Source organism: Callorhinus ursinus, unplaced genomic scaffold, assembly GCF_003265705.2.
Source record: "Callorhinus ursinus isolate GAN/ISIS: 27379988/994484 unplaced genomic scaffold, GSC_fseal_2.0 scaffold10, whole genome shotgun sequence".
Taxonomy (NCBI): domain Eukaryota; kingdom Metazoa; phylum Chordata; class Mammalia; order Carnivora; family Otariidae; genus Callorhinus; species Callorhinus ursinus.
In genome coordinates, this window is record NW_027397072.1 from 74,279,796 (window position 1) to 74,294,118 (window position 14,323).

Genomic DNA, 14,323 nt, shown 5'->3' on the forward strand with positions numbered 1-14,323 from the left:
GGGAGTTCAACTACCCGGCCCACCTGCTTCGCCAGGTTGGGGCACTCAGGCCTTGATGACAGGCACAGTCTGGGGGAATCCATACATATTCTACATTTCAGCATAACCCATCATAAATCAGAGGTGTCTCTGGGGTAATGCAGAGCATTAAGTAGGGCATTATTCTTAGTGTCCCTGTCCTAAACATGTTATTCTGTGGATATGACAGGTCATTCCTCTCTGCAGGGTCTTCGGAGCCTGTCATAGCCTCTGGCCATGGGCAAGCTGCTGTCTCTCCGTGTGTGGCAATGGTCCTATTTCCACCTAATTATGTTTTTTTTTAATTTCTAAGTAATTGTCTTAACAGTTAATAAACATACATGGGAAAGAAAAACAAGATTACAGGCATCGACAGGAAAGTCTCCCTCTTCTCTAAATTCACCCTTTCCCTTCCCCAGAGACCTTGCAAAGACAGCTATCCATCAAATGAATGAATGTATAAATCAGATGCATTCCTGCAAAGTTCAAATTTAGGTAAATCAAGTCTTTGCCGGCGTTTATTTTATCTTCCGATTGGATGCATCTTCGGTGGACAGTGGCTCCGTTTCTTCCACTGAGGAAAACATGCCTCTCAGGTTTGCCACGACGGTGAGCTGGTGAGAGCCTGTGGACATGTTGGTGGTTGTCATTTACTGACTGCCTACTCCAGGGAGAGCCCTCAAGTTGGAGGGAGTCTCCTCGGCGGTCCTACTGCACCCTGTTTGACCAATAGCTACTCAACAGCTAAAACACATTTTGTACCTACTGGTCTCTTGCCTGCCCCCTTCTGCGGAAGTACAGATGCCTGAGAGCAAGGGCAAAGTTCATTAGCTCTACTCCGAGGGCCTAGTACGTTTGTCTTAGATAAACAAATATATAATGTTTCCAACCAATGCAGGAAACAGAGGATGGAGGGGAGACAGAAGAGGTGATTCAGAGACACCGATTCTCATCTCTGTGTATGTGGACAAATGCCCAGACCTTCACAGGCCCCCACAGCTCACACCAAAGGTTTATAACAAAGGAGGAAGATAAAAGACCCCTTGTCGGCAGCTCCAGTAAGATGGTGAATTCAGCACTTGGGCTGTGAAACTGTGAATGTTTCAACAAAGCAGGTAATAAGGAAAATCAATAAAACTGTCAGCAGTGGCCAATTTCAACTGGATAAAAGAATAAAGTAGTTGATCCTGAAAGACAACTCTCTAAATTAGGTTAGATGATTGGAAATACCCTTTTGTTTTAAGCCAAATCACGAGGACATCAACAACCATAAATGATTAAATTATAGGCCACTTTGACCCAGTATGCTCTGAGCAGCAAACATGAATTTCCCAAAACAATTTTCTTTATAAGAGACAGAAATGATACATAGCAAGGCAACAGAGACAGAATTAGAGGCCATGCCAGGAAACACGGGGCTCACTTCTTGACTAAGGATCTATTATAAACCTGCCCGTCTATAAGCTGCTTTCTTCAACTGTTCAATGACTGTTCCTTCTTCAATTACCTCATTAGTAAAATAGGCACAAAAGTCAATAGGAAATACACATCTATGCTCCATAATGGCACAGGAGAAGGAGGCTTTGGTAGTGATACTAAAGAGCTTTGCTCTTTATAAACACTCAGGCTCCAACTCTGTTTTTCATCTGCTAATGGTTGGCATTTGGTGTTGTTAACCGTGGATGACTCATTTCAGAGGAACTGCTGTGCATCTAGGGCCTATTTGGAAGGAAATGAGGATTTCTTGGCTTATTTCTCATCAAGCATTTTAGTACTGTCTCTTTGGGACATTATACACCCCTTGACGGGGATTTGGAGTTCACTGCTTTCTCCCTTGGTCCACTGCTGACTCCCCCTGTCTCATCTGGTGCCTGGTCACTTCTAAGAATAGGCACTTTTCTATCAGGACAGAAGATACAGCCCAAAACATGGAGACTAAGGGCCCCGCTCCCTGGCTCTGAGGATCAGTGGCAAGTAGTTCCGCTGGGGGTGGGGATGTGGGGTATACATGGCCGGATCAATGTTTTTGAACATCTGGATTTTATTTTCACCTTATCAAGCACTGAGGCTGCCTCTGTACTCCACATGCTACTAGAGAATCCACCATGTCCATGCATGTCTGGGGAGCCTGTGGGGTGAGCTGGACCAGATCTCATTGCCTAAAGCACCTCATAGGAGGGAGACTTCTCAGCATCTTGGAGCTGGTGCCTGACTTGGAAATCCCATGTTTGGGAAAGTGAGAGCTCTCTTCAGCTTCTCAAGCAATGCTTCTTATTAGAGACTGGACAGAACTTGCAAAGAGAAAGAGGGAGTGTCAGGGCTTGCCGTGGGGATGCAAGCTAGATAGGCTGGCGAGGAAGTGGATGCTGGGAGTGGTGGAGTACTTACCCTGGAACTCCATGGAATTGTTGAGGGAGAAAAGAGAGAAAGGGCAGAAAAGACATGGTGTGGGGAGTGGGAGAGGGAAAAGCAGGCTTCCCGCAAAGCAGGGAGCCCGATGTGGGGCTCGATCCCAGGACCCTGGGACATGACCTGAGCCAAAGGCAGACTCTTAACGACTGAGCCATCCAGGCGCCCCTACTCCCTGCTCTTTATCTTCTGCTTCTGTAACCTGATTTAACTGCATTATTTGTGGTCTGCGTTGCAAAAAATCCTTCAAATTACTTTGTATCTTCTGCGTTTTATTGGAGACACAGTTTGGCAGTCCAAACATTATCAGTGAAACCCACTTCTAGTTCTCTCTGTTGTTGTTCAGACTCTGAAAAACTCTTCTGGGTGAACACTAGATCTGGACAGAAGGCAGGAAAAGAAGAGCCTTAGAAATCCCTGGGTCAGACCCTGGTGGCCCCTCCTCTGGGAGCCTGCAAATAATGGTGCATTGTCCTGTTATTAAAAAGAATAGAAATAATGTACAAATTGCGCCCCAACAAAGGAAGAAATGCTAACTAATGTGCACAGCCGGAAACAGTAGCTGACATGCTGGAGAATTACATTGCTGTTTATGCGTCTGTCACCTGGGCTAATTATGCTCTGACTTAAGTATCCGGTGAGCCTGTAGTGCCCCGTTTACCAGGAAGCCCTGTGGTTATTACTTAGGATAAAAGCTTATGATAAAAGGCACCCAAGACTGGAGGATCGCCCTTGAGTATTCCAGGAAGGTTTGCTATCTGCGATAATGTAGGTAAGGTGCCTGGCGTAGTACCTGTCAAAAAAAAGCCCTTTTCTTTCAACCCCTTCGACCTTCTACAGACATTAGCCAGCCCTCAGCCTTGAGCTCTGGTTGCTATTCAGATTAGACCAGAGATCAAAACTGCACGACTGGAAACGGCCTTAGCTGTCATCGGGCCTGACCCCTTACATCTGGGGTTAGGTTGCCTGGTTTAGCTAAAGCACACAGCAGTCAAATCCCATTATGGTGAACTGCACAGGACAAACAAGCAGTGGAATTTTATTAGACAGCTAGAAATCACATTAGCCCCAGCTCTAGCAGACACAAACGTCCAAGGCATTCTACAGTGTGTTAGCAAGAAGAAGAAACCTTTGGCCCATCCTGGAATTGGATCCTCACCCACCTTTCTCTGGGCTCCTCGTTGTTTGGATGTGCTGTAAAGTGTGTGCAATTTCTATAAATATATGTCTTTTTTTTCCATTGATGGGACGGGAGCATTTGAGATAGGCAAGCTGTAGGGATACCTGACGGCAGAATAATAGAGTGAACGCGTCAGCCCTGTCTCATGCCAACTTTCCTCGCACCCTTTTGCAGAATACAGAGTTAGGTATCTTCATTAAAGAAAGGGACTTAGATAAGAATCTATGAATGTCCACAGTCTAGCTGGGACAACCGGGTTTTGCACGGGATCCTTCTCGTGCAGTCTAGGTAACAAATGTCTCAGCCACTCATCCTCCGCTCCTCTCCTCACCCTCCCAACCCTTCCAAAAATCTCTGGATCAGGAGCCCTCAAAGTCTGAACAGCAGGACGGGGCAAACGGATGTACAGAACGCAAACGCCATGCAACAAGATCAGCTCCTACGAAGAGACTGCTGGGTAGTCTTTCCCACCATCCAGAGAAAGAATCCCAAATCTGGGAAGAGCGAGAGAAAAAGGGCAGAAAAAGTTCTCCTTTTCTTCAGAGTAACACATGCGAGCACTTTAAGAGTCTGGCATGTCTCAGCGTTTCTGAAGTAAACTCTATTTTCTTTAGATGAAAGAGATAAAAAAAAAACCACTAAGAAGTCAGCCCAGTGAAAATTGCTTTGGCCATTCATTCACCTGCAATAAGCTGCAGAAGCAAGGAGGAAAAAAAAATCAATCGCTTCTGATTTATTTATTCATTCATTTGTGCACATCCTTTTTCTCTAATGTAAAAAAGGATGTCAGCTGTAATTTTGCAGGTTGTTAATTTTTTCAAAGAAAAAAAAAATCCAACCTTCCTATTGGTTGCCCAGCATCTTGGCACAGGAAACGCATATTTAATTAATTATCCTGTTGCACATAGATTATGTAAGGAAAAAGGTGGACTGATTTTGCTCATTGAATGTTTCTCCAGTATCTACAATCAGGAGGCCACTGTAATACTTTTAAGTCTGGTGACTCTAGAATCGCACGCTAGTTAAAGCAATGTGAGTTTTCACCGTAATGGTTGCTTTATTTCTTAATCAGGGTGGTGGGTACAGTGGTGCTCATTTTATTATTCTTTAGGCCCTTTGGCACATCTTAAATATTTCATACTAAATACTGCTAAATCCCCGAATCTTCTACACCAGCTTCTATTCTGGGCTGCTCAGAGCTGAGGGTAGAGAAGGAAAGCTAGAAACGCCAAAACGTAATTGCAATAAAGAGAAGAAAATGTACGAGAACAATTTTGGAAGGATGTTTAAAGTTTTAAAACTATGCCAAATAATTGAGATCTATTCAAAGAGAACTGAATTCTATTATAAGCCCCATATACACGCAATTATTGAATTATTCTGAACACCTGTTGAAATTGGGTAATAAATTAGCCAAGCGAACATCATCGGGCACCTGGTCAAGCACACGGCGTGACCCACTCCTTGAAATTTGTGGACATAATCTCTCCTCTCATTACTGAACTGTAAACCAGAGCTTCCTCCCTACCGCAGGGGAGACCATGCAGTGGTGTGACTCTGTCCTCGCGATCTCCAGCATTCTGAAGAGATGCAGAAAAACGTCCCAGTCTTCCAACCAGGAGCTAAGGGAGCTGTCTCACCCCAAAGACTGCCACGGCCCCCAAGTCCCATTTTTTTTCTCATTGCCAAGAGGAACCAGTCTTGGTCTTCCCATCTTTCCACCATGACATTAAAGCCAACTGTTCTGTCCTCCTGGGCACAGAGAGAGGAGAAGAAAGATGGTCCCCACTAAATCTCCGTCTACTTCCCAGCCTCCCTAGAGCCCACGTCTGCCACCACCTCCCTGTTCTGCGTGGACAAGGTTTTACCATCCAGAATGCCCTTCCACGCCGACTGCGCAGTCCTCACCACCTGTCAAGCCTTTAAGGGGAGGAAGTGTGCCCAGACGGGGTCGAGAGAAGAGGATGTGAGGAGAAGAAAGAAGGAAAGACCACCAGACACCATTTACACCCTGTCTCATCGGCCAGTGGGGAGCAGACGTTCCCTCACCCCATTATTTTTCTCTAAAAGCAGGGCTTTTGCCTGCATGGGGAACTGTAAAAAGAAGTAACACTCCTATAAAAGCTCTAAAAAATAAGATTCTGAAATTGGACAGCTTATTTGTGTCATTTCTGAATACCGTTAGACCAACTGGTTTTACTTCCTTCCCGTGACACTCACACACCCCCACGCGAGTCTCCAGGGTGAGGGTGCCGCTCCGCCGAAGCCTGCCTTGTGCACCAGCGTGCAGGGACACCTGCTTTACCGGCCTCACTTGATAAGGCAAAAATCTTCCCTCTGCTCCGCCAAAGTTAACAGATGGCTGGTCCTTTTTGGTACACAGGCGTAAGCGTCTTCAAAATAACCTTTCCCTTTCACGTGTGCCAATTAATTAAATGTCGCCGTAATATGTCCCAGCCGAGGGGGGAAGGGAGACACGGGAAGACAAAGGGTCAATGGAAGAGAACAATGAGGAGAGGTCACATTCTCCTACCTTCACCCGACGACCCCGACAGATCAATGATCACATACACTCTTCCTTCTGGCTCCAGATCAATCTGCAATGAAGAAAATGACAGTGGCTCGGTTAGTGCCTTGTGGGGGCAGCCCAAGAGTTCCATGACTTTTCCACCCCAAATGGCTAGCACCTAGAGTCACGGCTCCATCCAATTCATCCCCCTGTAGTGTGCCGGGGGGACCAGGAATGCAGGAGATGCATTTATGGAATGTTCCGGATGCAGCACAAGGAGGTCTGATACAGACCCAAAAGACAGTGTCATCTCAGTGGTTCCCAACTGCAAGGGAAACCTGGCATGGAGGATGCTTGACACAGGGAACCTCTTTGGGACACAAAACTATCTAGAGATGTTTTTGATTGTCATGACTGGAAAGGGAGGGCTGCCACCGGCATCTCATGGGTGGAAGCTAGAGATTCTGCTAAGCATCCTATAGCAGACAGGATGGTCCCCACAACGAAGCATTACCCATCCCCAGAAAGCCAAAAGTGTCAACGTTGAGAAACCCCAGGTTGCACCATTTTCCCAATAAGGAAGCTGAGCTCAAAGCTGTAGGGTAGGTGGCAATGCTGAGATTCAATGATAAGACTGTCTAAAGAAACCCATGTCTAAAGAAACCCTTAGACGACACAAATTGCTCACAGGGGAGGAAAGAAAAGCATATGATGCTATTCACACTCAGGTGTTTACAATCTCACGGGGGAATTAAAAAACAGAGAACAATGCTGAACCCAGCTTAATGATGAGCAGCAGAGGATCACGGATCAAGTATCTGGCGAGTTCGAAATCAGTGTAGAAGAGCAGTCTGGGAAGACTTCATGAAGACGAGAAAGGGGAGTCATTCAAGGTGGAAGAAACAGCATATGCCCATACGCCAAGGCTGGGAATGTGCACGGTGCTTGTGGGACACTGAGGGGTGCCCGCCCTCAGGTTGTGTGTTTGGCATGTTTTGCAAACCCCACATCCTACCAAGGTTGTAAAGAGTGAGCCAACACCACTAAATTCTTACCATCAATCTTCTCCACCCACCCTCACCTCCCAGCCCACCTCCAAATCCAACTAGCTACTTCTATACAGAACCAGGCTGATTAGAAAAGTTGACGTCTTTGCAAGGTCTGAATTATCCTTACAGAAACTGTGTGCTCCATGAGAGAATAGTAACTCTGGAAACCCTGGATCACCAAGTACCCCCGGTGGCCTATCCTCGCCTCCACAATTCCATCTGTCTATGCAGAACTTTAATTGGCTCATGCATGCCAGGCTTGTCTCCCCAGCAAGCTGTGAATTTCTTGGGGGCAGGAACCCCCACCCCTCCTTATCGTTTTCATTGTCCCCAGCAAAGAGCAGGCACTCATTCAGCAAGCAGTACTGAGGAAGTTTCAGTCTGGTGAACACCTCCTTCTCATTCAACGTTGAGGTTACCTCCTCTCTGAAGCCGTTCCAGATATTCCCAGTCAGGATTAATTATCCCTTCGATGGTGCTGCTATGGTACACACGCATGTCTGAACCCTGGCTCCTAATACACTGGAATACATTGTCCATATGTCTGTCTCCTCTCCTAGGCAGAGCCAATGAGAATCACATTTGTGTACCTAGCGCTCACCTCAGTGTCTGTTAGTCAGGAGACACTCAATAAACCTTCGGGGAGGGGAAAAGACTTTACGTTTGGAACTCTGAGAGCCTATTCTGGGGTCATATGCCCCCGCCAAGTCCCCATCCCCAGGAAGGCCTGCAGGCATGTGATCTGTACTAAGGTGACATTCAAATGAAGTGGCAGGGTAACAAGAGGTGGCTTTCCCAGGATCACCACATATTCCCTCTGAGGTTAAAAAAAAAAACTCACTTGGGACTGATACTCTCCAGGTCCCTCCACCAGCATTTCACGCCACTCGCAGTCCGGGTTCCCCAAGACATTCATGAGCCCCACTTTATTTCCAGACCCGGTCTTTAGTGGTTGAGAATATTTAAGGTTTCTCTCAAAATTTTCGTTCTGTCAACAGAGGTTTTCAGTGCCTCATAGGTGAGGCCCCTGGTGATACTGCAGGTAGTCTGTCAGGGCAGGGAGTGAGGGAATGCGGAGTTCTTTGGGGGAGGGGCAGAGGGAGAGGGAGGGAGAGAGAGACTTTTTTTTGAGAGAGACAGAGAGCATGCCTGGGCACCGGGGAAGGGAGAGATAGAGGAAGAGGGAGAGAGAGAATCCTAAGCAGGCTCCACACTCCACAGAGCCCCACACAGGGCTCGATCTCACGACCCTGAGATCATGACCTGAGTCGAAATCAAGAGTCAGCTGCTTAACCAACTGAGTCACCCAGGAGCCCCTGCAGAGAGTTCTCAGCTTGCCCCACAGGGGCCACTCACCTGAGTTGGGAATCTTGAGCTTGGGACCCAGATGGGAACCCAATAGCAAACTGGTGATGCCACGCAGTGACTCTCCCCATCCTCTCCGCCCCAAGAATCTGTGATTTTAGGTTTCTGTCTAAAGAAAATGTTCTCCAGCACCCTCACCACTAGGAAACCCCACCCCCTGCCACTGCCACAAGCATAACCCAGCCCCCGCACTAAATTACAAACAGGAAAACCAACAGTCAGTTCCACTGAACAGAGCCAAACCAAAATCCCGTCCCTGCCACAAATATCAGGGGTCCTCTTGTCCGAGAGCATGGAATTTAAATAATGTATGCCTTTTAGAGATTAGATCATCTCTATTAAACCCTGCCGGCTAAATGAAACAATTTCTCATATCCTCCAACTCAGAGATTTCCCACGACTACGGGCTTCATTGGCAAAGTACAATGCTATCTGTGAAAAGCGGGGAGGGAGAGAGCGAAGGAATGAGATGGGCCGGGAGGCCTATTTGAAGGCAAGCGGCTTGCCTCTCTTTGCAAAAGGGGAGTGAGAACTTGTGGCAAGACAGGTCATTGACGATAAAATGTATTAGGATATTAAACGTTCAAGATAGCAATCAGAAACCATTTTAGCACCCACTGCTGCTTCAATGCCGATGAACTGCACTTCCAAACAGAAAAAGAGAAATTAAGCTTTTAAACATGCCAAAAGCAACAAAGAGCTTTGCAGCCTGGGCAGATGGCCACAGAGTGCTGGCGGAGCCCCAGCCAGCCCAGTGAGGAGGTGCTGAGAATCCATGTAGGGAGGTCGGACTTCTACGCAGATGACTGGAGGGTTATCAGGTACAAAACGTGGTGGAGTGCGGTGTAACTTCATGGTCAAATTAACTGAATCTCAAATTGGGCTCACAATGACCTGGCCCGGATAAGGAAGCAATGTGGGTGCCCAGGCCTGCACAGCCCCTGCAAGCTATCCGTTGCCATCACCATCAGGCGCCTGGCACTACATAAAAGCAGGCCTCCTCCCCCCCTCCCAGCCATTCCCAGGGTTGGGGCTAAGCTCTTTCTCCTGCACTCAGGGTTCCTCCAAATTATCCCAGATGCGACCCTGTTTTCCAAATCTCCTTGAAACTCATACATTTACTTGATGAGTCTTCCCAGCTACAATCTCTATTATCTCTGACTGTGTTTTCTTTAGACCTCTAGCCCCTTTGGCTACCCCCTCCAGCTTAGGTCAGGAGCAAGCCAGTAGAACAATGGGGAAGACAAACACAGTCTTTGGAGTCAGACCAGGGCTGAATCATGGCTTGGGCAATCATCTACCTTCCCTGAGCCGTGGCCTTAGTCTCATCATCTGTGAAATGGGTTGTTGTAAAAATTCCCTGAGACTCCCGCACAAAGCTCTTGGCCCTCAGGAGATACACGGTACATGGTGGTGATGTGTGAACTTCCTGGCTCTGTGGCCTGAAGCAAGTAACTGCCTTCTCTGAGCCTCAGAATGCTTCTCTGTGAAATAGAGCTAATAATAAGCCCTGTGACGTTTGGGCTGTGGTGATGTTAAATGAGATAATCCATGTCAAGCGCTCAGCATGGTGCCTGGCACAAAATCCTCAGTAACCACTGGTGCTATTATTTTTAAAAAGCCAAGTCTTCAAATGTGCTACTTAGTCTGATGTTCCTTCCACTCTGTCAAGCTTTTCTCCCAACAAAAAAGGCATTTTCTTGCCCAAAGTTGATATTATTCCATGTTATTCCAGGACGACCTTACAGAGTTGGGAATATCAAATAAAGCACTGTGGTGAGGGTTTCATGCACAGCCCGTGGGGAGCCCAGGGGCAAAACAGGTGATAGCCCTGGTCCTCAGAGGGTCATGAGGTGCTCATGAGGGAAGGAGAAGGGGAGGGTGGCCGCAAAGTGCCCAGGTGCCTGCCATGCCTCACGCGCCGTGCCCGGTGCTTAGTCGGCATTAGCTTATTTCATCTCCTGTGAGGCCAGCATTGCTCCCTACTTTTCAGATGGAAAAACTGGAGCTCTGAGAGCTTTACGCCGGATTCCCACCCAGGGCTTCCTGGGTCACATGGGACAGAGGAATCTGCCAGAGCTGTGGTCTCAAGCCCTGCCCAGCTTGGGAAGCCTTCTGGGACAATCCAGTGCCAGGCCTCCCCTTCCCATAGGCCTCTGGCTCTCTGCGTGTTCCTGCTGCCTCTCAGGAGCAACAACTGGCTCTCCAGCCAGGCTGGCTGGAGGCAGGGCAATGCCTTCAGCACCTTCCCTGCCCCGCCAAGAGCTCGGGGCGGGGGGGTGGGGGGGGAAACAAGTCCTGGGCAGAAGCAAGAGCTCTATCCATTTGAATGAGGAGAAAGGCAATGGGGAACGAGCCCAAACCATAGAGAAACCCATGAAAAAGGCCCGCTCTGAAAAGCACCAAAGTATCACAGGCACTCCCTGGGATGGTGCCCGACTTCACAAACCCTTCGCACACATCATTTCACGTAGTCCTCACAATTACTTAGAGAGTAAGTATGATGTGTGCCACTGCATGTGTGAGAAAGCTGAGGCTAAGGAAGGTAAGTGGCCAGTACAGCATAGCTAGGGAGAACACAGGGGCGCCGTGCACAGGGGAGCCTAGAATGCCCTAGAGCTGGACAGCCTGCAGTCTGAGCTCCAACCCTCAACTCCTGCCTCTCAGTCCAACAGTCCTCCCCCACACCTCACCGGCCCTGTGGGAAATCCCACCGAGGCTGTGGCACTGTGACCTGCAGGTGTCTGCACCGCCTGTGTTTTGAGGGTGATTGTTTAGAGGCAAAGGAGGTAAGAAACTCACAGTCAAGCCTCCTCCTAACCATAGGCTCAACTTCCACCAGAGACCTCTAGGCGAACCTTTCCTTGGAACAGCCCGCAAAGGTCACACATGCCCAATTTGAGTTTCGCTTCCTTTTCCCGCTGTTGTCAGGTGCCTAGGGGCTAGAACGAAGCTAGAGGTAGGGAGTGGGTCAGAGGATGAATCCAGAAAGGATGAGGAGAAGGGAGAGAGGCTTGCGCTGTGTGTCTTGCACCAATTAAGCCCTAGATAATAGACTGTTTCTTTTTTACCTGGAGGAGGGGAGGGGAGTGAGGAAGGAGGAGGCAGAGGGGAATCATCACGAGAGGAATTCCACGGTTCCTTTCCAAAGTAGGGGTCCCACTTCTCACCCCTTTTTGCTGGCCACTGTCCCCTGGAGGAACCACAGTCACACTAAAGTCCCCAGAGGCACCCGGCATGGAAGAAGCACACCAGACAGAGCAGGAGACCTTCACGCAGCAGACATCCTCCTCACCCCTGCTTCGGAAAACCCAGAACGACAAGGCGTGATGCTGACCAAGTCTTGAGCAGCTGTTGGGTGCTGATTCTGAAGCTAGCAGCTGATCAAAGACTTCATTTGAGGAGGAGTTCGCTACTAGCCCTATTGGTAGAGTGCACTGTTTGAAAGTAGAGGGTGCCCATGTAATTAAATATTTCAAGTTGTCCCATAGCACTCACTTTCATAAAAGAAGGGAGACGAGGATTGTTTCTTTCTCACTTTCCACGGCAGTGCAAAGATATGATGCACGCTTTAGAGTACATCCCTGCAGGGCACAATCCTGCCTGACCAGCACACCGGAGGGATTTAATACATATCGTACACGTTGGCTCAATGGATGAATGGCCTAACTTTCAATTGAGTCAGCACAACTGAATTATGGAGATGATTCATTTGGGAAGCCAGCAACCTGTACACAACTGTTCCTAGCAGCTTCATTCAGAACGGCGAAATATTGGAAACAACTCAAAGTCCCGACAATAGGTAAATGAATAAGCAAACCATGCTGCCTGCCCATGATGGAATTTTGCTCGGCCATAAAGAATGAACTACTGATATCTGCAATAAGATGGATGCTACGAGAAAGAAGCCAAACCTATCAGAGTACATAATGCATGATTCCACTTATGTGATGTTCTAGAACAGGCAAAACCAATCCAGAGCGACAAAAGGCATATTCATGATCTCCCAGAAGTGAAGGAGGGAAGTGAATACAAAGAGGGGCAGAGGAACCTCTCTGGCCTGGGGGAGGTGTTCTGTACCTTGATCGAGGCGGTGGTTGCAGGAACATACATATGCTTTGTCAAACTGCATCAAGCCTAATGCTTCAAATGAATGCACTTTATTGTATGTAAATTATACCTCGATGAAGTAGTTTTTTAAAAGGGAAAAAAGAAGCCATCACTTCATTTCACAGAAGGATTCCTCTACGAGTTTCCTTTAATAACAAATCATCTTCCCACCCTCGGGGCATTTAAAATTTCATATTCCAGTTTTAAAAATAAAAGGGTTCATTCACAGTTTTTCGAGTACATCTGTCACACAACATAATGTACACCTACCTGTGTAGGTACACACATTCACACATGCACCCACGTGTGCAAAACACACTCACAGGCCAGCCACCTTCTTCTGTCTTCTGTGATCAAAATACAGTAATAGCAAGAAAAACACATCCAAAATGTAGGTTTAAGAGCCTGCTGACTTACTTAAATCTGTCTGTGTGTGCGTGTTATCTCAAGACAATTAGACCAAATGCTCTAGAAGAGTTTTTAATGACCTTAAGGACGTAAATACCCATGGAGAGGGAGCTGCTTAAATGAAATATGGTACATCGTGTGGTAGATCACTAGGCAAGCCCTAAAAAAAGAATGGAAAGATCGAAATGTACTGATATGAAGTGATCTCTGGGATATATTGAGTTGGGGGGGGAGCAAGGTACGATGTGTTTATTATGCGAGGCTACTGTGTGAATACACCCCCCACACACACTCTCACACTTGTTCCACACTATCTCCAGAAGAAGTCTTTAAAAAAAAAGAAAGATTTTATTTATTTATGACAGAGAGAGACAGAGAGTGAGAGAGGGAACACAAGCAGGGGGAGTGGGAGAGGGAGAAGCAGGCTTCCCACTGAGCAGGGAGCCCAATGCGGGGCTCGATCCCAGGACCCCAGGATCATGACCTGAGCTGAAGGCAAACGCTTAACCGACTGAGCCACCCAGGTGCCCCCTCCAGAAGAAGTCTTAATCAACAGGACACAGGGGTTGCCTCAAGACATAGAAGGGGGACGAGAAAACAGGAAAAGGCTGATTCTTCACTTAAGCTCTTTGAACCCTATGATTTTTTAAATCATGTTCTTGGGTTAACTTGCTACCAAATTTAAGTCAATACCTTTTTCTCTAGCTATTTCTAACCTCCAATCCCCCAGAGAGCAGCTTGCTTCGGTTTCCAGATGCATCTTAAAGATACGACCCTCGAAACTGGCTAACAGATTGCTTTCCCATCCCCTGTGGCCAGGTCATGGGGACCAACCAAGCAGCAGCCCTCATCTTCACGTGGAAGTCCTGCTGATTGGACTGGAGGCCTATGTTGCAGATTCTAGCTCTCCAAGGCCACAGATGGAGTAAACTCAAGCTAGTACTTGCTTCCTCTTTTTATTTTATTTTATATATTTATGAGAGAGAGAGAGAGTGTGCAAGTGAGGGGGGGGAAGGGAGGGGCAAAGGAAGAGGGAAGGAGAAGCAGACTCACTGCAAGACCCTGAGATCATGACCTGAGCTGAAGGCAGACACCTAACTGACTGAGCCACCCAGGCACCCCCTGCTTCCTCTTTTCAACAGGCTCAGAAATAGACCCAGAGAGCTGGCTCCCTCTGAAGACAGAAGTGGCTGAAAACAATTACCTCTATGTGTACTCAAATGCTCTCCAGCACTGGGAAAATACCCAAAGGTGCCAAACCTAATATCAGGAGTG

The 14,323-nt window shown here is 47.6% G+C and overlaps 1 protein-coding gene across 5 annotated transcripts in view; it reads right to left on the reverse strand.

Annotated features, from left to right (window-relative positions):
• PRKCE (protein kinase C epsilon) overlaps window positions 1-14,323 on the reverse strand; it is a 475,917-nt gene that overhangs the window by 291,518 nt on the left and 170,076 nt on the right. For all 5 annotated transcript variants that reach the window (XR_003207488.2, XM_073897764.1, XM_025868896.2 and 2 more), the window contains one exon: window positions 6,141-6,204. Coding sequence is in view for 3 of the 5 variants with exons in the window: in XM_073897764.1 (XP_073753865.1) it covers window positions 6,141-6,204 (64 nt within the window). In the remaining 2 variants the exon portion in view is untranslated. The remainder of the gene's footprint in view (window positions 1-6,140; window positions 6,205-14,323) is intronic.